This window comes from Triticum aestivum, chromosome 7D (genome assembly GCF_018294505.1).
Source record: "Triticum aestivum cultivar Chinese Spring chromosome 7D, IWGSC CS RefSeq v2.1, whole genome shotgun sequence".
Classification (NCBI taxonomy): Eukaryota; Viridiplantae; Streptophyta; class Magnoliopsida; order Poales; family Poaceae; genus Triticum; species Triticum aestivum.
The window spans coordinates 178,496,772-178,524,498 of NC_057814.1; the positions used below are offsets into that span (position 1 = coordinate 178,496,772).

The window sequence follows — 27,727 nt, forward strand, 5'->3', positions numbered from 1 at the left end:
AAGTGGACATCGGACAAAATAAGTATGAGTTTTATCTTGATATGTGGGATACCCCAAGAATATCAAGGGATGAAGTACTATTGGATATAAAGGAGGTATAATGTTGGTAATATGGAGCAATTGTAACCCCAGGATGAGTTAAAGCTATAAATGTGATGAGTTGGGCCGTAACCCACAGGCTCCAGGATCTGCCAAGAAGCAAGCACACTCTTGCTGAAGGAAAAACACTGGAAGAAGTTACGACTTTATCAACACACAAACTTATAGGAGTAACGCAGAACCTGAGAGTTGTGAAGGACTGATAGATGTTTGTTTGGCTTGCAGAATCCATGGATTTATCCGAACTTAGTTCGCCGACAAGAGAAATTCTGCAATGCTTGTGAGGATGACCGAGTGTTAGAATGCGAGATTCACTAAACCACATACAAGGTAATGATTTGGGTGCGGAATGGATTGATCACCATGCCGACTTACTCTTATTATTCGCCTCTGCTATACGGGATGGTAAATCTGAGTGACTTACCCATAGTAGAGAGACGGCGATATTAAGCCTGATTGAACCTTAGAATGGTATGACAATTTTTCCCTTGTACAAGGCAGCTGTTGCCAATCATAGGTCATACGCTGAGAATGAATCCCAGACCCATTTCCTATAGGAGAAACCATAAATTCTTGACCCCCATGAGATATCGATAACTATTTAGTGTTGGCGCCAGACCTATCAGATAAGAAGAACCAGTCTCAGAAGAACCTTACCAAGATGAAAGGACACAAGAATTGAGAAAAAAAGGGTTATGCCATTACCGGAAGAGCCAGAGTATGAATTTTCCCGAGAATCTGAGAAGATCGACACTACCAACATTAAGGATGTACAACCTGAGTTGTGATGGAACCGTAACCATGTTTCTAAGGGTGGTAGCACCCCAAACCCCCTGTGACGATCGATGTATTTTGAGAAGACCCCGAACCTAACCTATTTCTTGCTAGCCTCTCGGAATCTCAAGGGCGAGATTCATTTTAAGGGCGATAGGTTTGTGACATCCCAAAATTCTAAATTTTGGAATGTTATATTAAATAAATAGTTTTGATTGTTTGTTTGATTGTGGTGTGGTTGCTTGTGTGAAACTGAGTGAAATTTGAAACTTTTTTGGAAGTTGAATGAGAGGGAATGAAATGACTTTCCCAAACTTTCACCCTGCATTTATGGTCTGCATGAATTCAAATTTATTTCATCACAAAACCCTAGAGTGAAGATGATATGACTTCTTCCATTTAATTAAATGAAAAAGGGTTTTTGAAAATATGTGAATTCCATTTGAAAATATTTCAAATTCGGAAACTTTATGCAACTCAATGAGTTTCATGAGAGAAGATAAAATGACTTCTTCAAATGCTAAGAAAGAGAGTTGGAAGTTTCAAAGAATCAAATTGAAGTCCTTTTGTAGTTATTTTGAAACCCACTTTCAATTTGGAGGTATATGGTTTTTATTCAAGTTATTTTTCTCCAAAAATAAAATATATGGAAAATAGGGTAAAATGATTCCCTTAAATATAAAAGTAGGAGAAAATAAATTTGAAATCATTTTGGTATTTTTAAAATGATTTTATGGGGTTTGATTGCAACAGTAGCACTGTTTGCTTTATTTAATTTTTTGTAGAATTTAACTGCCGTTGAAAAATGTTCATGTTTTAGAAAATCTTTTTCTGAAAATTTGGATATATAATATGCCTATATTTTTTTATTTGTGGTTTGTTTTATTTTGTTATCAGTTAAAAAAAATCTCTTCGCCGAACAGGGCCGGCCCAGCTCGCCAGCCAGGCCGCGGCCCAGCCCAGCCCCGCGACCGTCCCCGACCTCCGGGCGGGAGTCCCTCGCCCGCACGCCACCTCGCCGCCATCGGAGCACCGAGTCCGCCCCGGACTCCTCCGTCGCCTTGCCCCCTCCTCCATGCAAGTCACCGCCTTCCCCACCTTCATATAGCCGGAGTTGACCCCCTCCTCTCCTCCCAAATCGTCGCCGCCGCTGCACGCACCGCCCACCGCCGGAGTCGCCGCCGTCGCTCGTTGCCGCGCTGTAGCCGAGCCACTGTCGCCGCTCCACCCGCCACCCGCAGCCGCCCGCCGGAGCCGCCACCACCGCTGGAGCCACCGCCACTGCCGAAGCTGCCGACGCCGCAGAGCCGCCGCCGTCGAAACCCGCCGCCGTCGAACCGCCGACCTCACAGGAAAACACCGCCGAACCGATCCGGTTTAGTTTTCATTTTTCTAAACCCGTTTCGTTTTATTTTATATTTATAGAACAGTTTGTGTTTAGACTAGTTTAGTAAACGGTTTTGTTGAATTAGGTTCTTTAGCGAATGTTCGTTCGGTAGATTTTTTCTTTTTCTTTTTATTTTCAGCCAGGGACCTATTCGCTAGGTTTTATTTTACAGATTAGCCCCTAGTTTTCAAACGATAATAACCTTTTGCCCATTTATCCAAATCTAACGAAACCAACGCCAAATTCTTCGTTATGATCTCATCTATCCAGAGAACGTATAAAATCAACTTTTTGAAATTTTAAATTTGAATTAGATCAGATTCAAATTCAAACTTGTTTTGGCTATAACTTAAGTTTTATAACTCCGATTAATTGATTCTTTTTGCAAATCGAAGTTCTTGACATGTACTTTTTGTTAAGATCAAAATCACATAATTTTTCTACTGTTAAAAATATTTTTTTGTCTAGAAGCTTTCATTTGATGGTTTTTGAAGTTTTCTGAAGTGTTTTCTGCGTTCTTTTGGATCTATGAGTGATTTCTTACGTGTGGTTATAATTGCTTGCTCACGATAGATTGAACGGAGTGTGACGAGTAGAACTAACAGGAATTATGAGTGCGAAGAATCTTCATCAATAGTACAAGACAAGTTCACACTTCGATCATACTATTTTATACCCAGTTTTTATGCATTGGTTTCGACTCTCAAAGATTGCATAAGTAGGATTGGGAACATGTGGTTATGCTATGTAGTTGATGTGGTAGGAACCTATTACCTTTGATCACCCCGGGATTATACGTTATGCTCTTATTGCTTAGCCATGCTGGTAGACGTGGATTGGTATGTGAGAATCATGCAAGTTGTGAGAGATAATAACTAAGGGAAACTTAGGTGGCTACTTTAACACACATCTGGGTGGAATGGTTGGGGAACCCTGGTGATACCAGTGGCTTGCCCGGGCACCTGGGGAATCCAGTGTTGTCCTAGGAGATCCCGGGGGACCCGTGTGATCATCCTATGGAATGCCACCCAGGCTCAAAGGGATCATAAGATTATTCATGCTAGAAACTTCCATGTGCAGCCAAATGCCATTATGGGCTCTGGCATAGTTGAGTAAGTTGTGGGAAACCTTTCCATGATAGGCTAGCAGATGTAGGGGAATTGTAGGTGTACCAGCCTATCTATCGGTTAAGGGGACCTCTTCAGAAAGACTGTGTCTCGATCATCCGGTTCTCAAACATCAGGTAGTGCGATAAATTCAACGGAGGAGATCGAGTCTTGTGGGGAAAAGTGCGCAAACCTCTGCAGAGTGTACAAACTAATCATGATTAGCCGTAACCCCGGTTATGGACATTTTGAGTATCTGGTATTTGAATTATTGGTTGATCTCATCACTCTATTTAATGAAATTGTTGGGTTATTAATGATTTGGTGATTCTTGGGATTGAGTTGGGGTTACCTTCTCAATATGGGTAATTTAACTTAGTAGTAAATAAAATTAGCTTTATGCAAAAATTAAACTTAGATCCTCCAACAGCCAAATATGCATATAGAGATAGACATTCTCATTATTATTCTATGGTGTGAAATTGCCAGTACATCAATGTACTGACCTACATGGCTGCAACGTCTCATGTTGCAGGATTCTTACGATGAGTAAGTGATACGTTAGGGTTACGATGTCTACACTCAACTTTGTTGTTGGTGTTGTTGGGACTCCATAGTTTGGTTGTTTCTTCCGCTATATGGATTAAGGTAATAGTATTTACGTTACATTATACATGTGATTTACTTCTGCTATAAATCCTCGAGTATTGTGTGTGTCAGCATACCGATCCAGGGATGACACTTAAGCACATAGACTTTGATCCATTCGGGTCCGGTCGCTACATTACCCCTATAAGGACCTCCGAGATGCTGAGTCGGCACATCATCTTGAGATTGACAAAGTCTCGACAGACACCTACGTAGTTGACGGGAGCGTCTCCTCTCACTTAATGCACATTGCCAGAACTTGTCAGTCTCATGATCCACTTTGGTAGCCTCTCTCTTGACTTTGGTTGGATTGAAATTCAGTAGTAGCCGAGAGATTCCGAGCACCTCTATCTTCAAACCAACCAAAGTGGATCTGCTCAGAGAGTGATTAGAAAAAGTCCTATGAGCAAACATGCAATCAATCTTCGGGGTAATAGGATGGTCCAAACTGAGAGCGATGTAAAGTCCCACTGGGCATAGATGCAACTCAACCTGTTCTACACTAGAGCAAACATGCATAAAATCCTAGGTTGAAACCAAGATCTTGCCCTCAGAGCCTCTTGCCATAAATCCCGGGCTAGCCAACTGGACATTTTGAGCAACAAAGCTAGCATCCACATTTAACTTAGTGCAACAATCGATCGGAAGTGGCTCCCACAACAGACTTCTAGAAGTTGGTTTGTAACCAAGTAGCTACGGAACACCAGTGATTTCTCTTTAACTTCAAGTACCGAAGAACACATAGTAAAACTCAAAGAAAAAAAGGACCAATAGTTGTCCAAAATATTAACGGATGCCATGATAGACGCATTTCCTCTCCAAAAATCACATCATTCCTTAAGGGCCAGGCCCTCCAGAATAGAAATAAAATATTGGAATGAGTGGAAGTATCAACTCTGTACAGTAAGACCAACAACCAATCCACAATTGAATTCATCAAAACATCCTCATATGGGAAATTCCAAATGTTTCAGAGACCCAAGCGTAAAAGGCACACCTTCATACAAGTTACTATGACATGAAAAACATACTCTTCGGCAGAATCACATATGAAACACACCCCACAAGTGTTTTGCCAATGCTTCTTTCTATTAACATGTACAATGAGACTGTTCGGCACTCGCTAAGCAAAGACTCAAATTTCTATGGCACATTAGCCTTCAATACAAGACTCTAAATCTTCCTTTCCCCATACATCGCTGCTATACCATAACGGTTGAATACCCAATATTCTGGACGCGCTTGAACCTGAAGTTAGCTTAGCTTGCTAAGAGATAAGCTTGTGTAGATTTTTAAAAAAGTGCATTTTTGTCTTGTGCTTCAAACTATTTTTTGAGAAAATGGTGAGTAGGCAACAGATATGTCTCAAACGTATTTATAAATTTTTTATTTTTTCATGCTATATTTATATCATTTCGGTATAGTTTTGACACAAATTTCTTAGTGCCATTTGTTGTTTTTGGAATTTCCATGAAAATCATTTTTTTGGGACCAAAAATAATCTAGAAAAACTCAACGGAAATATGAAGTCTAGACGCTTCAAGGGAGCTCGAACATAGGCTAGGGGGGCACACACGGGACCCACGCACCAGGAGCGGGCGTGCGTGGTGGGCCCTTTTAACCTCCGATCCACCACCTATCGATCCCTATGCCATTATATACCTTCGAAAACCTTCGTGATTTGTAAACCCGAATTTTTCTGCCACCGCACACCACTATTTTTCATGATCCAATCTAGAGGCCTTTTTCGGTACTCTGCCGGAGGGGAAATTCTTCACGGTGGCCATCTCCATCAACTTGAAGGCCGTCATGATCGCCCATGAGTAGTTTTGATTGGACTATGGGTCCGTAACAGTAGCTAGATGGTTCCCTCTCTCTTGCTTCTCAATACATCCCATGAACTTCCATACATGATTGCGATCCAATTGATGTAATCCGTTGGTGTCTTTGTTGGGATACGATGAATTGTCATTTTATGATCAAATTTATTCATGAATCTTTTTTAGATATATTTCGTTTCTTTGCTAAATAATTCTTGTTCCTATATGCTCTCCGATCTATTCTTCTTTGTTTGGCCAAGTTTGGGGTTTGATCTTGAAGAGGGAGTTGTGTATGATAGTTGGGTTCAACTGTGCAAGTAAGCTACCAAGTGATAGAAAGTGGAAAAGTCTTGTATTGTGTTGTTGCCACGAGGGATAAAAATATGCTTGTGTAGTTTCCCTTTGAACACATAGTGAAGACAATTTATCATCTACTTCATGTCATCATACTCAATACAATAATCTGGTTTTACTTAATACTTTAAGACGCATGCTGGATAGCAGTCTTGCATGGATTATTAGTTATAGATGCAGTTGGATAAAAGACTATGGATTTACGGACGTGATGATGATATCTTAATTATGCAATTAATATTCATACTCATAAAAATTTCAATTTAATTTAATATGCATCGTTGTTCTCACGTAGTACATTTCATTGTTGGATCTTGGCATGGCTAGGTGAATCGAGAGAGGTGGAAGGAAGATGTATCATGGAACCACATGCAATAGTTAACATAGTTCTGAATCTGATGATTGAATGGGAGCAGAGACATCCAACTCTCATGAGAGTGACAACTCCAGCTCAACGTGAGCGGTGGCTCCCGACCGAGAACAACTAGATCAAAGCTAATGAGAATGGTGCACTATCAAATTTTGGGAAGAAGGCGGAGTTGTGTGGTGCTGAGAGACCACCGTGGAGCGTTTAGGGCATACATGTGTCATTTTTTTCCTGTCAGCATATGTTGAACCCCGAGCGGACAAAGGTTTTGTCGTGTCATACGGAGAATCTCTTAATTTAGTGAGCTTTTGAGCACCAACGTGTTGTCACGCGATGTCACATATACCTCTGTGTTGTCGCTTCTATCCTATCACAACCAAGTTTCTTGGATTCTTTTATTGTGTGCTAGCCATATTTTGACGTCAACTCATGGGCAAACGCTTCCAAATTTTTATGTGGGCATTAGTACGCAACTTATGTATTCAAACTTTAGAGGTCCGGGTGGGATCTATGACATCTGTGAACCATGATTCATTTTCATATTTCAAATGGAAATTTTTGGTTAGGTGTGACTAATGAGAACCTTCTCTATTCACATAACTAATGGTTATTTTTCAAACATATATAATCCCATAAAAGCAAAGTGAATCTAGAATTTACTTGAATGCACTAAATGAATGTGGATATGATGAGGCATGTTTCTATCAAAGTATTTGTTAATTAATTGAAGTAAAACTCTAATGATTAATGAGGTGCATGACATACACCCTATATGTTGTATGGAGAATCTAACAAGGACCAATTTGCGAGAACAAGTCATCGCTTCCATCGTATCACAAGTTAGTTAATTGTTAGCATGCATTTATGCATTCAAATCAATTGTTCATGTCCATGCATAATCATTCACTTTCATATGTTTGATATCGATTTAAACACACAGAGCGCAAGTAGGTGAATCAACAACTTACATTTGTTTTTTATACATGATTAGTCTACGGATATTTATGATTATACACTCTATATAAGTTGTATTTCCTAACAGTGCACCCATGGTTGAATTAGATCAAGACATCCAACCCATAGATATATTTCCTTGTACTAACCTGCTCAGAATTTGGCAAATTGATGTTTAAAAAGGGTAAAAAAAACCCGGCCTTTGCATGGATTGATGCACACTGCCTTCGGTATATTCACGTGATCACATCATCTATCATGGAGGTACTTCAATGAAGATAAGTGAAAATTTAAACATAGTAATTCCCATGTGCACGTGGTCCACATGGTAGTGTTGAAGTGCATGACATGCTTCTACAAGCCAAATTAAAGATTTAATGTTAATCTTCCTATTCAAGAATAGAAGATAGTAAGTAACCAGTATCGCCATTAACATACTGAAAAAAATCGGTGCCTACGAGAGGAAAAGTTATGAATATTGTGAAATTTATAGCTACACATCACATATGCCGTACTATGCACACATAATACTACCTAGTGTTAAGAAGCATCATAATTTATGACCGTGAACTTAGCTAGTCTAGTGTTTGGAGTTTATTTTCATGAATCTTAGTGTCAGCCAAGGTTAGGTCCACTGGTGACGTGATCAAATCACTAGATAGTTTGTTTGCCTATGATTGGTGCTACGTTAGTTAGTTGAGCGATAAATAACTAACATAATGTATGTAGCGTGCGCATGCTATTGTTATGCCGCCTATACACCACCCATGGTTGGAACACGTATAAACATGCATATTTAATAGGAACAAACAGGTATATCATCTATGTTCCATAATAGCAATTATATATTAAAACTTTAGATAGCAGGATGTATGGTAACCTTGATTTTTATCAAATTTTAGACGGAAAAAAATGTGTAGGTATGACTAACTAGAACTTGTCAATTCATAGAAGTGATGTAAGTTTTTTCAAACATATCTAAGAGCAAGCAAAGCAATCTAATGATCTTAACAAATGCCATTATGACAAGGGATCTTTCTAGCCAAGATTTCTCGCTAATTAACTGAACAAAAAATCTAATGAGCGATGTGGTGCATGACATATCCTATATATTCTACGCATAATCTCATGAGCACCAAGGTGTGACAACAAGAACATGTTGTCAATTCTGTCACATATAGCAAACAAGTTAATTTTTAGTATGCATATATGCATTCGAATCGGCTAATTATGTCCAGACACAATCATTCACTTTCAAGTGTCTTTATGCTCATTACTCTATTGATATGTACGACTATACATTCTATGAAAGTTTCATGTACCCAATAATGCACTCAGGGTTGATTACATATGAAAACAAGTCTAATTTGTAGACATATTTCCTTATAAGCTAGCCTTCTAAGAATCAGCCATATTGATTGTTTTTATAAAGAGGGTAAAGATCCTAGCCTTCACATTAATTGATGGACACAACCTTTAGTATATTGACGTGATCATAGCGTGAACCAGGGAGCTACTTTAGTGAAGATAGGTGCTAACTCAAACATAATAATGCCAATGTGCAAGTGCTCCTTACAGTAGTGTTAAAGTGCTTGACATGAAGGGGTCTGGAGGATGATATATAGCATCTGATGTAGTCTTCCTATTTAAGAGCAAAAGTAGTATCACCATTCACACACAAATAAAATCCTACTCCCGCGAGAGGAGAAGTGATGACTACAGTGAAAGTTATTGCTACACATCACATATGTTGCACCATGCACACACAAAACTACTTAGGGTTAAAAAGCATCAGAGTTCGCAACCGTGAATGTAGCTAGTCAAGTGTTTGGATTTTACATTAAAAACATTAGGGCTCATTTGGATTATGCCTGCGTACACCAGCCCTACCAAAACGCGTGCGTACCAAAATTATTGGCAAACAAATTCACCGCGAGGGAAATCCACGGTCATAAAAACTCGAGGGGCAACCAAAACATTGGCTCAGTCTGAAAAGTTGGGGGTCAGGTAAACACATGCTCATAGTGCTATGTTTGTTTACTACTAGATGACCCGGTTGTGCCAATGGCGCAAGAACCCAGTTAGAAACAATGTTAGTAGGGAGTAAGTAGATGTAGATGGCTCAAGAACCTAGTTAGAAACGATGTTAGTAGGGAGTAAGTAGATGACAATGTAATATGAATTGTATTAATTTAGACCGGTTTTCAGATGGAAACAATACAATGTTCGGAAGGGGGAGTACTGTTACGTGTATATAATGTCAGATACAATAGTAGTGTTTTGAGCACACAGTTTAGTATCAATAGTATCTGCGTTCGTAGTGCGAAACTATACATAGGCAACCAGACAGCTTATTTAAAGCCAGAAGCCAAAAGGCTCCACAAGAATTACAGTTCAAGTAACATCATAGACCTCAAAGATAAAGAATATTACCAATCATGACTACTGGTCTACGTGTCTAGCATGACTTCACCAACTGACACCACGACGCGCAACGCTGACCACGTGTCTAGCAATGCTACTGGTCTTGGTTCCATCGACCAGTTCAAGGTATGCGTCATGTTCCTCTCCCCACTGTACTGAAGTGAGAACACCTTGGGCTCCATCTTCACGGTGGCTCACACTACAGCTTAGGCAGCGGAGCGGCTCCTGCTGCAGCTCAGAGGTGCTCCGGCTCCATCTGCATCTTAGCGACCCGGCAGCTCGAGGAGCTACGCCTCCATCTGCATCTCAGGCGGCCTAGCAGCTCCCGCTGCAGCTCGGAGCTGTGGAATCGGCAGATGGCGCCGCCCTTGCTTGTATCCGCGACCCACTGTGAGTGGAAGGAGAATCTCACTTCATTCTCGTAGCTGCTTGGAGTGATGGCTGGCCTTTCAACAGGATGATCAAGAAAGCATGTGGTTGGTCAGGGTTGATTAAAATCAAGCTTCCTTGCAGGTCCAGGCTCAATCAGTTGAGAATTCCTAGAAGGTCTGGACTCAACCAAATGAAGCTCCCCTGCAGGCCCAGGCTAAACCAAATCAGCCTTCCTAGGGGTACTGGACTCAATCAAATCAAGTTTCTTTGTAGGTGCGGACTCGACCAAATCAGGCTTCTGTAATGGTCCTTGTTCGATTTTTTCAGGAGGTCCAGACACAATCAAATTAGGCTTTGCTGCAGATGACTCGATCAAATCATACTTCACTATGCTCACAGTAATCACATAAAGTAAGCTACCATTTGAGGTGGATTCACCATCCGGCAGGCTTTCGCCATTGCTTCTGCTGCACTCATCATCATGCTGGCTGTGGACATTGCTCTCACTGCATGCATCACCATGTGGACTGCCGGTGTTATAAGGAGCATTCTCAGTGATATCGCCGGTAAGTGGTGATCTTGAGACAGATGATCTGACACTGAATCTCGGAATCTCATCCATAGGTCCGAATTCAGTACTCCTAGAAAAGGTAATTACTATTGCTTCCTCCACAGGTCCGAATTCAGTACTGAAGAATCTACTAAGGTAGGCTGCCAGAAACGAACGACAAAGAAAGTGTTAGAAGTACATTCATGTTCACTGTGTTGAACATAACTGGTTCAGGATTATGAAGCTATACCATCATGTACCGTAAGCGGGAGACACCTGACAAAGATTTTGCGAGTGTAGTCGTGCTTCTCCCAATGATCATTATAAGGAATACCATGTAATCGTGTACAGATATAAGAAATACCTTTCTTAATAATGGTCGTTGTCATAATCATCGAAATCATCATCCAACAGCTCTTTGTGCCTTTCTTTTTTCATCGCATGGTTCTTTTCCATTGTAGCATGGTTCACTAAAAAGGAACAAAAATCAGTTGAGAATGCAGTTTGCATGATATCCATTATCATCAGCACAACCAAAAGCATCTAACCAACCTTTATATAATTCAATTTTTTTTCTTCCAGTGTAGGTGGCATCTATTCAGGTTGTGCCGGCACTCCCTGAAGCTTGTGACTTTCCACGGCAAGGGAGGCTCCAACAAGACCATGGTGGCCGCCATTGCTGCATAGGTAAAAACTAACCTCCTTCGGTGTTTGATGAATCTGTAGAATTTTTTGTTAGCTCGTTGCTACTATGCTAATAGCCAAGTCTCGAGGGTAGTGTTGATACTTAGCTGAGTGATTCAACATTTGAGTACTAATTAGCACTAATTAGCGGCTGGGCCTGCTCTAATCATCGAGATGGGTATATTGTAGTATAAAATATTTAGCTGAGTGCTTCAGATGCTGAAGTGTATTTTCCAATTAAATCGCAAATGATTACACACACACACACACACACACACACACATATGCATCCTGACCAATGCACTTCCCTGGAATTGTTGATATGCATTTGTGTCATTGCTATCTGCCGTCGTTGGCCTACTTCGAGAACAAATAAGCATTTTAACATAAGGCATCACACAATTAGTTACAAAATCCAAATACAAAAACTATGCTAGATCTGATTTTTTTTTATGCATTGTCAGAATTTACTGTAGTTTCTTGCAGCAGCAACCTGTAGCCATAACACAAAACTGTACAAACTAAAATAAAAACATGTCAACATGCCTAATAACTTTGAAAGTCGGAGTCCTACTACAACAATTCACAGTCAATAGTCAGAAGAGGCACTCACCTGAATTGGGCATACCTAATATCTAGCCTTAAAGAATTTAGATAAGATGTCAAGGGTTCTTTAGTGTATAAATGGCACTCACCTGAACACTAAAGTCATGGTTGTCATTGCATAGCTCTAGACTAAATAATAAGGGCATAACCAAAAGATTTACACATTAGTGCATGAACGAAGAGAAAATAAAATAAGCCTATAATGTCCCATGCTATATGCGCACCAAATCAGGGCAACAGAAGATCACCCATATGAAAAACAGAACTATGTGAGTATAAATTTTTAGGAAAATGATAAAATGGTGAGATTCATTGGGTAATAAGGATTACAAGCTCGGGTATGTAAATTTGAACAAATACAAGATTAAGAAAGGAGAACATGCACCAAAAAAGCTTTCAAAAAGTAGTAGTAATTTTACCTCGGTAACAGAAATAGTACCAAAAAATATTAGTTGGCATTTCCTCCGGATGGTGAATTGCCTGGAAAAAAGAGCAGTAGGTATAATGATGGTGTTACTTTCTTATGCAAGCACCAAAACTTCGCCAAAAAATAAAATATATTGGGAGCATTGTACCTTTATTATCCCTGTAATCCTTGCCCTTGCTTCTAGACTATATGATGGCAATGCAAGCTAGCCAGCATCTTCAGATTAGTCCATCCAAAAACACAGCAAAGATAACAGTTGGAGTGTATCATCCCCGAAACACCATTATTAGAAATTCAGTTGGCACTTAATAGTAAATAGAAGTGCAGGGCTTGCTTATCATGCGGAATAGGCAAGAGATAGGCAAAAAATGGTATATACCAACAAAGAGTATATGTCAATCTAAACCTGAAGCAGTAAAAATAGCCATCCACTTGCTGAAGGAAATAAATGAAATATCAGGGAGATTCGTGTATCTCCTGCTCTGAAAGTGTTGTATATGATAAAATCAAAAAAGCGGAAAGCCTGAAAGTGACCGAACAACACTTTCAACGAGGTGCTGTTTATGCGAATAGTATATATCACCCGACATAACCATGCCCAAAAATACAAGATGGGTCAATAAAACTCTCCATCAATTTTGCCATCGAAGCAAGATGATCTTTGTGTAACACCAATCATTAGAGAAACCTCAAATTCAACTATATGGAGTGACTTTCTGAAAGAGTCCTATTTACATCAGTATATTACTATCTGATTAGCAATTAACATCAAAAGTCAGTTACCACTAAACTGTGAAACACTCAGACTATGACAAAGGAGAGTTTAACTCAATCCTTTGGTTGATACAAAAACTGCAGATGGTAGCTAAGTATTGCAGAGAAAGGGCAAAAGAGTACCAAATCTTCCCTGAACGCAACAAGATGCCACGAATGGACGATCTGTGCAATCTGATTCCTTTAAATGCAGAGATGGATTTGACCATCAATTATTATTTCTATGGCTCTGTAGCCAACACATATATTGGCAGCACCAAACCAAATGTTCTCTGTTTGAGGTTTTAAAAGAGACAACCGTGAGAACTTGAAGAGAAAAAGAAAGAAGAGAGTAGTCAAATTATACCTTTAATCAAATAGTTGAAGGAGCTTATGTACCTGTCATTTGTACCTCCTAATCTGCAGCTAGCACATAAAAAAATTAAACCGAAGAAGGGAAAAAAGAGTAGATACATCACACGCATACTACCATTATTCAGCATGTCCGGTCTATGATAGAACAATCAGCACTAATTCAGTAATTAGAAGGTCATTTCACGCATAGTGAAGATCACGTGAAATATATACCTTTCGGTGATGCTTTCCCTCCTCACCAGGCTGCTCCTTTTGTGGGGGTTGCGGTGAAACAAGTCTGCACAGAAAATGATGATTATGCATACCACCTAGAATAGAAATTAACCAGTGAGAAAGTTATATTTCATCTGCTCTATTTTTCTGTTACAAGTTTCCTCATGCTTCCAAATGTTAAAAAAATTACGGTCATCAATGATTGATTATTCTGTGAACTTGCAAAGTCATAATAATGAACCATCGATATGTGTGAATTTTCTTGAAACATTTTGAAGCTGATGAAAGGGTTCATATAGAGAGGGGAAAGAGGTGGGCGTGAGAATACCCGCAGACACCACAGCAGCTATATACACCTCGACACCATGTTGAGCATAGATAGTTCTTGATACCAAAACAAGGTAAATCTTAGTGTACTGACACTAAGAATTTTGGATATTAGTTGCGGCCACGATTATGTGATATCTATCCAACTTAAAAAAAGTGATACTCCCTCCGTCCAAAAATACTTGTCGGACAAATGGATGTATCTAAATGTATTTTAGTTGTAGATACATCTATTTTTATCCATTTCTCCGACAAGTATTTCGGGATGGAGGGAGTATAAAACAAAAAGGGAGGCATACAGGAATAATTTCTTTTGCTGGAGGCAAAGAATTTAAGTCCTAATGCCACTATCCCCCAATTCTCTCTCTCTTTCTTAGAAAAGATGCATTCTATATAGAAAATAGGTCACTGGAATATAAGCAAAATAAATTAAATCATAACATCAAAATGAGGAACAAACGTGACTTTGTTAGAGAGAGAGAGAGAGAGAGAGAGAGAGAGAGATAATCCACCTTGTTCTTCACCAAAATCTTCCTCAGGATTCTTCTTATTCTCTTCTTTCTCATATCTACACACATCGTGTAAAGAAAAATCAAGAAATGAAAATCAACTTTAGCTAGCTGACAAGGTCTGGATGCATCAGGGAAAAGTTAACTCTGCTCTCCTGTAGTGGGTTAATAAAGTTGAAGTTTGCTGACCATAAAAAAGTTGCTGACTAACTCCATGAACACCAGCAGGGAACATTGCCATGGGAGGACCAACAGTTTGAGCCATTGAAACAGGCTGTGTTTGTGTAAACCGTGCCTGCAACAAACAATAATTTTAGTGCCCGAAAATCTAGTTGTTGCACAAAAGAGAAATCTGTGTAGTAGTATTCGAGAGATTTGTTTCATATGCATGCTTCAGGAAAGTATAGTGTAGGACAACATACGGGGCCATGGCGATGGCCTGCACCTGCACGCCTGCCATGGTGATCATCCTTCCATTTCCATTGTGATGGCCTGCCTGCAGAAACCAATCCAACCGCAGGGGTCATCCAGAAGAAGAAGAAGAGGGGAGGGGAGGAGGATGGAGGGCGTGCGTGCGTACCTTTGAAGTCTAGGTGCTGCAGCCCGTCGCGGGTGTCGAGGGCCACTGCAAGCTTGGCTCCCCACCCGACCTAGAGAAGGCCACCTCCATCGTCATCCATGGGTGGGTGTGGGGCTAGGGTTCCGCCCCCATCCATCCATGGCCTTCCTCGAGGACCACGTGGACGATGGCGCGCTGGTGCCGGTGCCGCTGTGGATCTGGGCGTCGCTCCGCTCCTCGATCTGGGGCCTCCACTCCCCTTCCCTTGCTTTGGAGAGGAAGAAAGGTGTCACCCATGGCTCCCCGTGCCGGGTTGAACGCCCGCCGTCCTTCTGCCAAGAGGAGAGAAACCGAGGGGAGGAGGGCCATGCCGGCGGCGGAGTGCAAGGGAGGAGACGGAGCGGGGCGTGGGGTGCGGTGCTCAGGACGGAAGGGGATTGAGGGCTAGGTTTTGACCGCATGCCCTGCAGCCCACGATAGTTGAGGCCCATCCTCTTTTCGAGCTGGACGTGCGCACACACACTCACCGTGACTGTAACAGAGGGCCCATGCAGAAGGGTGGCCCAAGCGTCATCCACTGTAACCCAAACACACAACGTACAGACAAACGAACGCCCAGATATATACCAGCGAGATAGAAAGTACAACGTCAGTGGACAGCAAGGCAGATCGTGGGGGCTGGATGAATTTGAAACCGGGACGGTGCTGGAATGGCGGGTTGGCTAGGAGGGTTTATATGTTCAATGTGGTGCAATACTAACACAATGTACGTAGCTCGCGCCTGCTATTGTATGCGGCCCATACGCATCCCATGTTTCGAACACCATGCATACATCTTTAAATGGAACAACCTAGTATATTATCTCATAATATCAATGCCGCGATGATACCCAGAGTCATAAAACTCAAGAAATATTTGACAAAAGTATACCATACTTGATCTCAGACATTTAAACAGTAGACTAATTTGTAGTATGTTTTTCTATTAGTCCATCTCTTACATACAAATTGTAAGGCATCTAAGTTTTTTCCTAAGTCAATGCTTTTTACTCCCTCCGTCCTCAAAAAGTGTACATATAGAAATTTTAAGACATATTATAGAGTTGAGTAGAAAATGAATTGGGAAGGTGCAAGCCACCGTCTCTCTCATCTTTAACTACCCCGTCTCCAATGAGTTACGTGCATATGGAAAGTGAGGAGACCATTAGTTAAATGTTATTGGTCTTAATTCATGTGTGATGAAAGAGAAACATTTTTTCTACTTGAAAGTGCATTGAGAAGATAGAAGGAAGGAGAGCAGTCATTTGTGCTTAGGCTCATCTGCACCGTGATGAAGATAAATTCAAAACAAATACTAGAGAAGTTCAAAAAATCCAAAAAATGAACAATGGATAATTTGATGTGTGGGATGCACTCCAAATTTCGGATCATTTGGATCTTTGAGTAGCTCTAGCCAAAAAGAAAAATTTGGGGTCTGTAAAAAAATTATTTTCATGTACTGTTCTAATCCAATTTGCATTTTATTTCTGAGCTACTCATATGTCCAAATTATTGGAGCGCATCTCACGCACCAAATTATCTACCTCGAATTTTATTTGGACTTTTTGAATTTTTTTGAAATTTTTGTGGCTTGTTTCTTGACCGGGTGTAGGTGAGCCTGGTTCTTAACTGAATATTGATAGAAGTATACTCTTTTGTGGACCAATTTTGAATGCTAAACTTACACTTATTTAAGGATGGAGAGAGTAAGTTCTATCAGGTGTGTTGAAAAATAATCAAAACAATAAAGCCAGCATGAAAATTATTTTCCTAGTGTACTTTTCAATATTGTAGTTATTAATATATTTTTATTTTAAAATTTCATCAAACTCCGAAAACTTTGATTTAGGCAAAAATTATAACACCTTAGAGCATATGCAATATAAGATGCAAATTTGGATATGTAAAAATTTACATCTCCAAAAAATGGTTTTTGCTTCTACAAAAAAGGACCAATTCCAACAGATAATGCAAAACGTAGATGTAAAAGTGCAACTCCAATATGTGCTGTAAACTGGAGATGCAAAACCGGCCGGCGGCCGCGCGACTGCTATAGCTGTTATTAAAGTGTTGTACAGCCGCTATTCAGCCGCACAAATTGAAATAAAACATCAGATAATCAACTTAAAAATTGCACATGTCTACAATATACAACTATTGCATATTTCATCAAATCCACAAGATCAAATGCAACACACATGCAACATAGTTTTGCACAATACACAAACAAATAAATGAAACTAGGCGCCTCTCTCGCCATGATATTTCCAGTACTCCTCCAACAGATCCTTCTGAAGTTGATCATGCACATCGGAGTCTCTAATTTCATTGTACACCTTCATGAAGCGTTTGATTCGTTCCTCTCTTCTCATCGGTATAACGCGTATGCCCATCAAGTGATAGAAGGTGTAATCTAAACACTGTCCATGCTCATTCTTAATGATCATGTTATGCATGATCACACAAGTAGTCATGATATACCAAATGGTTTTTTGATCCCGGAATCTAGATGGTCCTTCCACAATAGAAAATGGGGATTGCAAAATCTCAAAAGTCCTCTCAACATCTTTCTTAGCCGCCGCTTGCGCATTGTGAAAGATGAGTTCTTTCTTACCTTGGGGTTCTGCAATTTGGTTGCAAAAGTACTCCACCTACGGTAGATGTCATCTACAAGATAGTAACCGTAGTTATATGTCTGGTCATTTGCTTCGAAGGTCACCGGTGGTGCTCCTCCATTTGCTAACTTGGCAAAAGGAGGTGATCCGTCGAGCACGTTAATATCATTGCAAGATCTAGGCATCCCAAAATATGAATACAAAATCCATATTTGTTGATCAGCAACGGCCTCAAGAATGATAGTGGCATCCTTCCCACGACCCTTGAACTGTCCATGCCATGCTCTTGAGCAATTTTTTCACTTCCAATGCATGCAATCGATGGACCCTAGCATATACCTGGAAACCCATGAGCTTTGTTCATCTCCAACAGCCTCTGAGTGTCCTGAGCATTGGGAGATCTCAAGTACTCTGCACCAAACACTTCTACAATAGCATTTGCAAATTGTTTAACATAGAAGATAGAAGTGCTCTCTGCCATCCCCAAAATGTCATCAATGTAGTCTGCAGGAACACCGTAGGCCATCATGCACAATGTGGTAGTGACCTTCTGTTGGGTGCTATGTCCAAGCAACCCTCCACAATTCCTCCTCTGCTCGAAGGATCGATCATGCTGCTTCACGGAATTACACATGTGGATGAACAAGTCTTTGGACATTCTTAACCCGCGTCGAAAGTACCTCTCCGGCAAAACGGGTGGTTAATCGAAGTAGTTGCACATCAACCTCGTGTGCGCATCAATCCTTTCTCTCCGAGTGGAACGCACCACCAGACACGGAACCACTGTGCTTTGGCTTCTTCCCCTTGTGCATTGCCACTAGCATTGCAATGTCCTCTTCTTTGTTTAAATCAAATTCCTCATCCGACGAGGAATCATCCACCAACGATGAGTCACATGAGCTCATCTACAATGCGGAAAATCACCGTCAAACTACTTTCCACCCCTAACAAAAAAATGTCAAGTTTCATCATTTTTTACCTTCGGGAATTTTGTCAAACACCTTGCTTGCCGACTGGACGAAATCGATCGGCTACAGGTTGGGCAGCCGTCGGCGGTGGTGGGTGCGGGCGGCGGCGAATGCACGGCAGAAGAGTTGGACACACGTCGGCGGAAGCTCCGCGCGGCAGGCGGGCGGCTTCGCACGGCCAGAAAAACGGCCGAGCCTCGCGGCCGTCGGGCGGGCGGAGTGGTGCGCCTCCAGTAACTCTGGCGGGGGGTCAAGGCTTGGATGAAGCCTACCCCATCGTAGATCTCGCCGGGGAAGGAGTTTAGGCCAACCGCAGCCACCAGAGAAGCTTCAACTCAGCGGCGGCAGAAAGTGAATCGGCGGCTCCAGGCGGCAGGCCAACGAGGCAGGCGGCGGGGGACGGGGTTGGGGGGTGTCACGGCGGGCACGGCGGGCGTAGGGCGGGGGGCGGCGGCGTCGATTTGGTGCGGATTTGGCCGGCGGCGGAGTCGGGCGGGTGGCGGCTGCTCGCGCGAAAGGGAAAGGAACTGGCAGTTGGGCGGTTGGCGGGCGGTCGCGTTTTTATATCTTCTGTAAGTGGAGATACAAATTTGCATCGCGAGGTGTTGTAGTTTACATCTTCAGAAGGCGGAGATGTTTTTTTTTTCATCTACACCATCTGTTGGAGAGGTGTTTTTGGCCCTCGGAGATGCAAAAGTTAGGTATTTTCGTATCTACATCTTCTATTGAAGATGCTCTTATGTTTTTCAAGGGAGGGAGTAGAAGGATTATAATTTTTCACCACTGCGGTTGTTCGCCTCATATGTATGCGCATTGGCACCGCTACACTTTCTTCAACTTTCTCCACGCTACTTAAATAAGGTGTTCTAGAGACGCCGGTGAGGTCCCCCGACTTCTCGTTCTCATCCGTCTTCCACCTCGCCTCGCCGCTTCTTCTTCTTCCCCATCGTCTTGCACAACCGTCTGTGTTGTAAGTTAAGACTGATGTGTGAACGAACGACCATCCTTATATTTGTGGAACAACAAAACTACATCATGGTGAGCAACGTTAACGGTGAGAGCGCAAGAAAACAAAATCACATGGTGACCAGGAATTAAAAACCACAACCAAACACCAATAGTACAGTACAGCAACAATCATGCCAAGTTTACAATAACCTCTCATTGATATTCCCATCCCATCTATAGCCAGCAGGAAGAGCAGGGGTACGCTAATTCACTCGTCATCACACGCTGGTGGCATGCTAGAGCTGCTTGCCAGCGCATCTCCGGACCACCCGCCACGGACACGCTTCTGTGGAGGTGGCTGACCCAATGCAAAGCCGAACAGCTGTGGTGCTGCTGGTTCCATCTCCCCGGTCGCCGTCGTCACAGTGGCAGCCAACGCCTGACCTTGCACCGTGACACCGTCCGGCCGCGATACACCCAACATAAAGACGGACGGCTGTGGTGCCATCTCCTCCGTTGCCGTCGTCACAGCGGCCGGCGGCAACTGACCTTGCACCGTGATGCCTGCCGGCGGTGGACCCAACGCGGTGTCGGACGGCTGTGGCGCCATCTGCCCCGTCGCAGCCTGCCGCTGCGCGGTGGCTCGCTTGTTGCCGCGTCCAACTCCCACGTAGCCCTTAACCTCGCGGTGCCGGCGGAGGTGCTCAGTGAGGGGCCCGACGTAGTTGCTGTAGCCGAGGGTGTCGAAAGCTTTGATCACGTGGAGGCCAGTCATTTTCTTCTTGCCGTCCTTTCCGCGCTCCGTTTCGGCCTGGACGGTGACCATGTTGATGAACTCCTTGACACACTGGTCCACGAGGGCTGTGGCGTCTGGGTGGATCCTGGCGCGCGGGTCCATCGGCAGGGCGCCTCGCATGATGTTTTCTAGGTGGTTGGGCCAGAACGCCGACTAGCCTGCGTGTGCGTTATACTATGTTACACTACATGTATGACCGGAAACCATATGTATAAGAATACACAAGCCTTCCCTTAAAAAAAGAATACACGAGCCATATAACGAAAAGTATTGTAGATCAAAATCTTAAGGGCGGGTTTGAGAGGGATTAAAGGGGATTGTGAGGGATTAAATTTCCTGTCGGTCAAATTCCTCCCCAATCCACTTCAAACCTCTCCAAGCCCCTTGAGAAAGGGATTAAAGAGCAAGCCCTAAAGGAGATTTTATCTCCAGGATCGTTGTGCAACTTCTTTTAAAAACTTCCATTCATATAACGGAAATTATTGTAGATTAAAATCATAAAAAGAATTCTTTGAAACAAATCAGATCTGAAATTACGCAGGATCCAACAGAGCATGAGGCGATATTTTAAATAACTTGTTCATGGACATTCACGGATTAGTAATATATTTGAACAACACACAATTACAAAATCCAAATACTTCACACAGATGATTTGAAGAAGAATCAACTAATTTTGTCTACTTTTACCTTCTCCTGCCTTGTTGACACGGTCATTGCCTTGCCTTCCTTCCATCGCTTCTCGTCTCACTAGTGTTACTAGATCTATGTTGTCCTTACGATTGTTATACAACATCCATTCCACAATTTATAAGAAAAAGCTAGCATGTGGGTGGCCTCAACGAGGAGCCAGCTGGTGCTATCTGATGCTATCTGGTGCTGGCCTCAACGAGAAACATAAGGACATTAGTAGAAAAAATTAATTGATACTATATAAAGATATGCATGCAATTAATGCTTGCACATCCAAACGTATACGGAGCAAAATGATTGAATTTATATTCTAAAATGTGTCTATATACATCTGTATGTAGTCTGTATTGAAATCTCTAAAAGGTCTTATATTTAGAAACGGAGGGAGTAATACAAAAGATATGCAAACAAATTAATGCTTGCACATCCAAACGTATGCAAGCTAACGACAAATCATGTATAAATGTGATTATAGCCGTTGAGTGCTACTAGTACAAATGTCGTAGTTGTTTTTTCTTTCCTCACGCTGTGTATACAGGTCATTTCAAAACTGAAATGGTACATTATACACAAGGTAACAAAGCTATAACATAATGACCACCAAAATAATGACGACCCCAACTTTTACAGATGTGTATTCCTTTCTTTTTTGCCGAAATTTAGATATGTGTATTCAGAAGAAGAAAATCAAATATAGTGTTCAGAATAGCAAAAGTCAATAAAGAAGAGGACCGGCCACTTTTTTTTACATCAACAGGACCGGGCACTATGTTGTGAGCCTAGTGCAAAGATTAGTTCTATTTCCCATTTGTGCCGAGTTGGGGTCCGGTGCACTTTACAACGTTAAACGATATCAAGTTTATTTTGTCGGGCAAAATGTACCTGAGCCCCACCCCGACTGCTCGCCCGACCCGCTCCCGCGGCGGGGGGGGGGGGGGGGGGGCCTGGTCTCCCCTCATGCGAGGTAGGGTCGTCGCGGGGCGGCCCCCTCGTGCGGTGGCACGGCGTTGGGCCGGGCGCGGCGCCGACAGCCTCTTCGGTGACTCAGGAGGCTTGCGGAGGCGGCTTGGAGGGCTGTTGGGCGACATGGGGGGCGGTGTGCTCTGTGGGCGTTGCTTCTATGGAGGTGATGTGGGGGGCGGCGGGATTTCACCGGCGGATCTGAGCTTCCGTCGGGGTGGCTGGGTGGCGGGCGCGGATGGCCTAGGGCCGGCGCAGTGGCGGGCTATGGCCTGGTGGGGACGCTATGGCCATGGACCTCGGAGGCACGTCGCAGCTGCAGCAGGAAGCGGTGCTGCCGGCCAGATCAGCTAGGATCTCGCCTATAGCCACCGGCGGGTGGAACGGAGTTATCCATCGGGGTTCCGGCATGGATTTGTGCTGCCACGGCGTGGTGGTGGCTCATGGCTGTGGTCTGGGTCGTTTCACGGTGGCGGCTGGACATCTCCGACGTCGGCCTATCGGTGAGGGCATGTATCGGCCTTCGATCCCCCTCCTCGTCATCCAGGCGCTGCCTTAGTCGAAGGGCTGGTCCTCTCCCAGATGTGGTCCATCACTGGTGTCGGGCCCGGTGCTATGGGACTGAACTCGTCTCGCGCCTGGCAGCAGGACTGAACTCATCTCGTGCCCGGTGCAATAGGATGTGTCGATGGAGGCCGGTTGTGGCCGGCCTATTGGGTCTCGGCGCTGGGGGCCGCCGAGGGGTGTGAAAGGTGGGACCTTTTCATTCGTCTCTTTGGTTGGAGTAGCGGCGGGTCTCAGGTGAGGTGGTGTCAAGGTCTTTGATGCCGGGGCGGCGGCCTTGGTGGTGGTAGTGCGGTGCTCATTGGCATAGGCCGTGGCTTGGTGTTGCCTGGTGACCACGGCCATGTAAGCGGCATGATAGCCGGGGTGTGGCGTTCGGTGGCGGTGAGTGTTGACTGGGGTGAAAACCCACTCTATCTTCGGACGGATCATCGGCGGCGAAGCTCATTCCCTTCTTGAAGGCATCGCCGCGGCCTTCATTGCCCGTCGTGTTGCTCCAGGGGAAACTCTGACCCTCGTGTCAGGCGGTGGCGGCACTCCGGTGTCGTTCCCTTCCAGAAGGCATCGCCTTGCAGGCCACTGTTCATCGTATGTGGCTTCATCTCTTTCCGGTGGCTTGTTCACGGATGAGGACTCCAGTAGCTCTTATAGGGCTTGGGGTCATGTTGCTGCCCTCAGTGCCTTTCTATCCTGCCTTTGGTGTGTGTTGTGTTGGTGTGCGTTTGTACCGGGTTATTGATGATCATTGCTTTATATATAAAGCGGGACGAAAGCCTTTTTCGGTAAGTAACAAAGATTACATCCAAGTCCGTAGATCACCTAGCGACGACTACAAGAATTGGAGCGAGCGAAAGGCGCGCCGCTATCATCACCCCTCGCTAATTGGAGTCAGCCAAAACTTGTTGTGGTAGTCACTGGGAAGTCATCATGCTAAAATCCCACAACCCACAGGACCATCGGCACATACGTGCTACCAGAGAGTGCATAGAGGGTTTGGAGGAGAGGCAGGAAGCGTTGCGGGTGGAGTAGCAAGTGCTCTTTATTCGTCTAGCATCTCGCTATAATATAAGAGTCCATAGACTCTTTTTAGTTTTCTAAGGTTGGTTCAAATTCAATAAGTGTATAGAGATTTTTTTTCATATCAGGTGTTCTTTGTCATAGTTTGATTCCGATCTACTCCTAGTCGATGGTCTTACACCATTGGGATACTTCGGATAAACTAGAGTACACATATGAGAGGCCGGTGCTAAGACCTTTTATCGAGATATCTTCCAGATTCTTAGGCTCCTTGCCCCGGATCTCCCCCCCCCCCCCCCCCCGGTTGCGAAAGCAGTTGGTTTAGTTGTTTCAGAGCAAAGCAATTCCAACATAAACAGACACTTTTGGATCCTCTAAGCCTTTTTATAGACCCGTAAAAAAACTAGCACTACTAACATAGGCTGAAGAGGTTGCATATGAACAGCAACTGCTGCCGATGAAGAGAATCATAGATCGGAAGGATCCAACCCGAGGCACACAAATGAAGACAAGATCCAAGCTGGAGACACACCGCCACATGCCTTTCAACTACGATAACCGAGCCGCCGAATGTGAAGTAGGCAAGGAGAACCTTATTCCATCTTCGGGGCCCGAGTTATCATCACCTCACCTTACTGAGCAGTACACAAACACTAACTGAATGGAAAAGGCATAAAAATGAGAAGGATCCTTCGCGCTGCCAAGGGCAACAGTTCCTCGTGCCTCCTTGGCCTGAAGACCACTGGAGCCTGGTGGACAGGTGGCAACAAAAATAGGAGGCAGAGGAACCATAATTGCATACGCCTGAAGTCGCAAAACAAAAAGGAAAGAGCGCAAGTCTACCGATCACGCCGAGCGCAACCATGCTCTTTCCACTGCTCCATGCCAGCCCGGGGCGCGCGCCCCATCAGTGCACCAATGTCAGGCAGTTCCCTTTCCAGCTACACGCGCAACATGTCATCGCAGGCCAAAGGCTTTGAGGTACGTACGTCGCTCCAAGCTCATTCATGACCACTTTGCTAAGCGACACACATACGCACGTACATGTGGCTAGAGATAGATAGATAGATAGATAGATAGATAGATGGAGAGAGAGAGTATGGCTTCTGTTTGAGCGTGAGAGACCGTATGACCCATGAATATGACATCTTCGTGACGTTATAGAACCTTCAATTTGTAACGCAAAATATTGTGTATTGCATTCTGTATCATACTTCATTATTGGATGCAATAACGTCTTATATTATGAGACGGAGGGAATATGTCGTAATTATGCAAGACGGAAACCCTCCGGAGAAAATGCAGTTTTTCACCGGATCATCAATTATGAGTAGCCAAAGTAAGGGAAACCAAATTAAGCGACGATAACTTCAACAGCAAAGAGTACATGAATTACTAGACAACAAGCCTACATTAGGTAAGCAGTACACACACAAACCATGGCCGGGTCGACACCGCAAATTATTACAGCACACACGATGCGGAAACTAACGCGCCTCGCCCATGCGACTAGCCAGATTGGACGGGCTTGTCATGTGATTCTTCTGCTGCTGGCTTTGGCTCCGGCTCCCCCGTGCCTGCATTCGGCACTGGCACGCCGTTGGACGAGCTCTCCTTGTCGGCACAGTCTCCTCTGTTGCTGCTACCTGCGCCGACGCTCCTTCCCGGTACCCGTACCCGTAGTATTGCTGGCCACGGCACACGTTGATGCGTTTTTCCCCTGCGTATGCACGTGTTTGCTGAAAGGGAAGTTGGCACAAGTCTATCAATCATGCCGCGCGACGATGCCCTTTCCACCGCTCCACGCCAGCCCGCAGCACGCGCCCCATCAGTACACCAACGCAAGACACTCAGCTATGCATGCGCAGAAGATGTCACCACCGGCCAAAGGCTTCGAAGTACGTATGTCACTCCAAACTCATTCATGACCATTTGCTAACCGACGCACATATGTATGTACATATAGCGACGGAGCGAGAGATAGAGATAGATAGATAGATATATAGATAGATAGAGAGATAGAGAGAGTATTACTTCTGTTTAAGCGTGAGAGATCGTATGACCCGTGAATATGACATGTTCGTGACATCATACAAAGGTCTAATTTGCAACGCAAAATACAATGATGCAGGAGTCTGAAACCCTTTTTTAAAAAAATGCGGTTTTTCACTCGATCATCAATTACGAGTAGCCAAATTAAGAAAAAACCAAATTAAGCGACGATAACTTCAACAACAGAGAGTACATGAATTACTAGAGGACAAGCCCACATTAAGGAGTACATGAATTACTAGAGAACAAACCCATATTAGGTAAGCAGTACGCACACACAAACCATGGCCGGATCGACACGGCAAATTATTTCAGTACATGCAGGACCCAGAAGCTAACGCACGCCGCCCATGCGGCTAGCCAGATTGGACGGGCTTGTCCTGCGATTCTTCTGCTGCTGGCTCTGGCTCTGGCTCCTCCGTACCCTCCCCGGGCGCCGGCACACCGTTGGACGAGCTCTCTTCGTCGCCAATGACGGCTCCTCCGTTGCTGCTACCTGCGCCGTATGCTCCTTCCTCGTACCCGTACCCGTAGTATTGCTGGGCCATGACATGCTCTCCGCCAAACACCTGGTACTGCCCGCCGACGTTGGCCCGCATGGGCGCCATTCCGACGGAGTGCCCGTGCACTGGAGCCCGGGGCCCATAGATGCCCAGCTGCATCTGAACCTGCACCAGAGCCGGGGGAGCGTACACGGGCCGCTGCACCTGATTCTGACCCAGCACCGGAGCCGGGGCAGCATACCCGGGCCGCTGCATCTGATTCTGAACCTGCACCGGAGCCGGGGGCGCGTACATCGGGCGCTGAGCCTGCAGCGGCACGGCGTGGATAACGGGCGGGGCCGCGCGGGGAGGCGCACTTGTCACGGCGCGGCTGTCGCCTGCAGCGGCACCACCTGTCCCCGCCTCGGGGTCGCGCATGCGGTGCAGGAAGACGCTGAGGGGCACGACGTAGTCGTCGAAGCCGAGGCGGTTTAGGGCCCACACGATGTCTTCGGCGTTGACGGTCTTGCGGTGCTGCATGCGGCACCGTTCGTTGGCCTCGCCGGTGACGAAGCTGATGAACTCCGACACGCATTCCTGGATCGCCTCCTTGGCGTCGTCGGAGATCTTGGCGTGGGCAGGGAGCGCGCGGCGCATGATGCGGATCACGTTCGCGATCGGCATCAGCCGGTCCTGCTCCCGCACCACCGGCGTCGCCTGGGTAGGCGCCGGCGCCGCTGGTCCGTTGGGGACGCCGTCGTTCTCCATGGCAAGGGCTAGCCAAGGTGCAATGCAGGTAGTCGCACTTGACTTTAGGGCTGTGCTTCTGATCGAGTTGCTTCAGTGTGTTAAATAGGCGGAGATAGGTATTAGGTGCTGGCTTAGCTGTCCTTTGTGTTACAGATCAAACGACAAGTGTCCATTGAGTGGTTCTGGCAAAGACATGTACTCATGCATGAGGCTATTAATCATAGGAAAACGATAAATCATATGTATAATGTGATTATAACCGTTGGTGATGAGGGCCGTGGTTTTTCTTTTCTTTTCTCATGATCTGTAGACAGGTCATTTTGAAACTGAAATGGCACATTAAGGGCATGGGCTATGGAGGCTATAGCAAATGCTGGTCTCATCCCCTCCACATAGGATTGTACTGGTGACGCAATCGCTCCATGTGATTATCCTTGTTCATCCACTCATGCAACAATCAGGCTTCCCTTCCTTTTCGCGGCCAAGCAGCAGCCCCTTCTGCAGACAACTCTGACATTGTTGAGAAGCCACCGCC

The 27,727-nt window shown here is 44.3% G+C and overlaps 1 protein-coding gene, 1 long non-coding RNA gene and 1 pseudogene across 8 annotated transcripts; all 3 read right to left on the minus strand.

The window, feature by feature from the left end:
* Positions 1-9,801: 9,801 nt before the first annotated feature.
* LOC123169420 (uncharacterized) lies at positions 9,802-15,741 on the minus strand. Of its 7 annotated transcripts, none has more exons than XR_006484804.1 (11): positions 15,330-15,741; positions 15,172-15,245; positions 14,939-15,044; positions 14,753-14,808; positions 13,914-13,977; positions 13,693-13,745; positions 13,470-13,618; positions 12,721-12,788; positions 11,408-12,625; positions 11,106-11,325; positions 9,802-11,016 (listed from the first exon to the last, which is right to left on the minus strand). It is a non-coding gene; the product is annotated as an uncharacterized lncRNA (long non-coding RNA). The 7 variants fall into 7 exon arrangements; XR_006484802.1 differs by having other exon boundaries at positions 11,408-11,575; positions 12,565-12,625; positions 12,721-13,618; XR_006484801.1 differs by having other exon boundaries at positions 12,721-13,618; positions 13,725-13,745.
* A 4,405-nt stretch (positions 15,742-20,146) lies between these two features.
* Positions 20,147-20,776, minus strand: LOC123170281 (nuclear transcription factor Y subunit B-9-like; annotated as a pseudogene).
* A 5,396-nt stretch (positions 20,777-26,172) lies between these two features.
* LOC123170135 (nuclear transcription factor Y subunit B-8-like) lies at positions 26,173-27,248 on the minus strand. Its single transcript, XM_044587976.1, has one exon. The coding sequence runs from the start codon at positions 27,208-27,210 to the stop codon at positions 26,317-26,319; it is 894 nt and encodes a 297-aa protein (XP_044443911.1). The 5' UTR covers positions 27,211-27,248; the 3' UTR covers positions 26,173-26,316.
* Between the last annotated feature and the right edge of the window lie 479 nt (positions 27,249-27,727).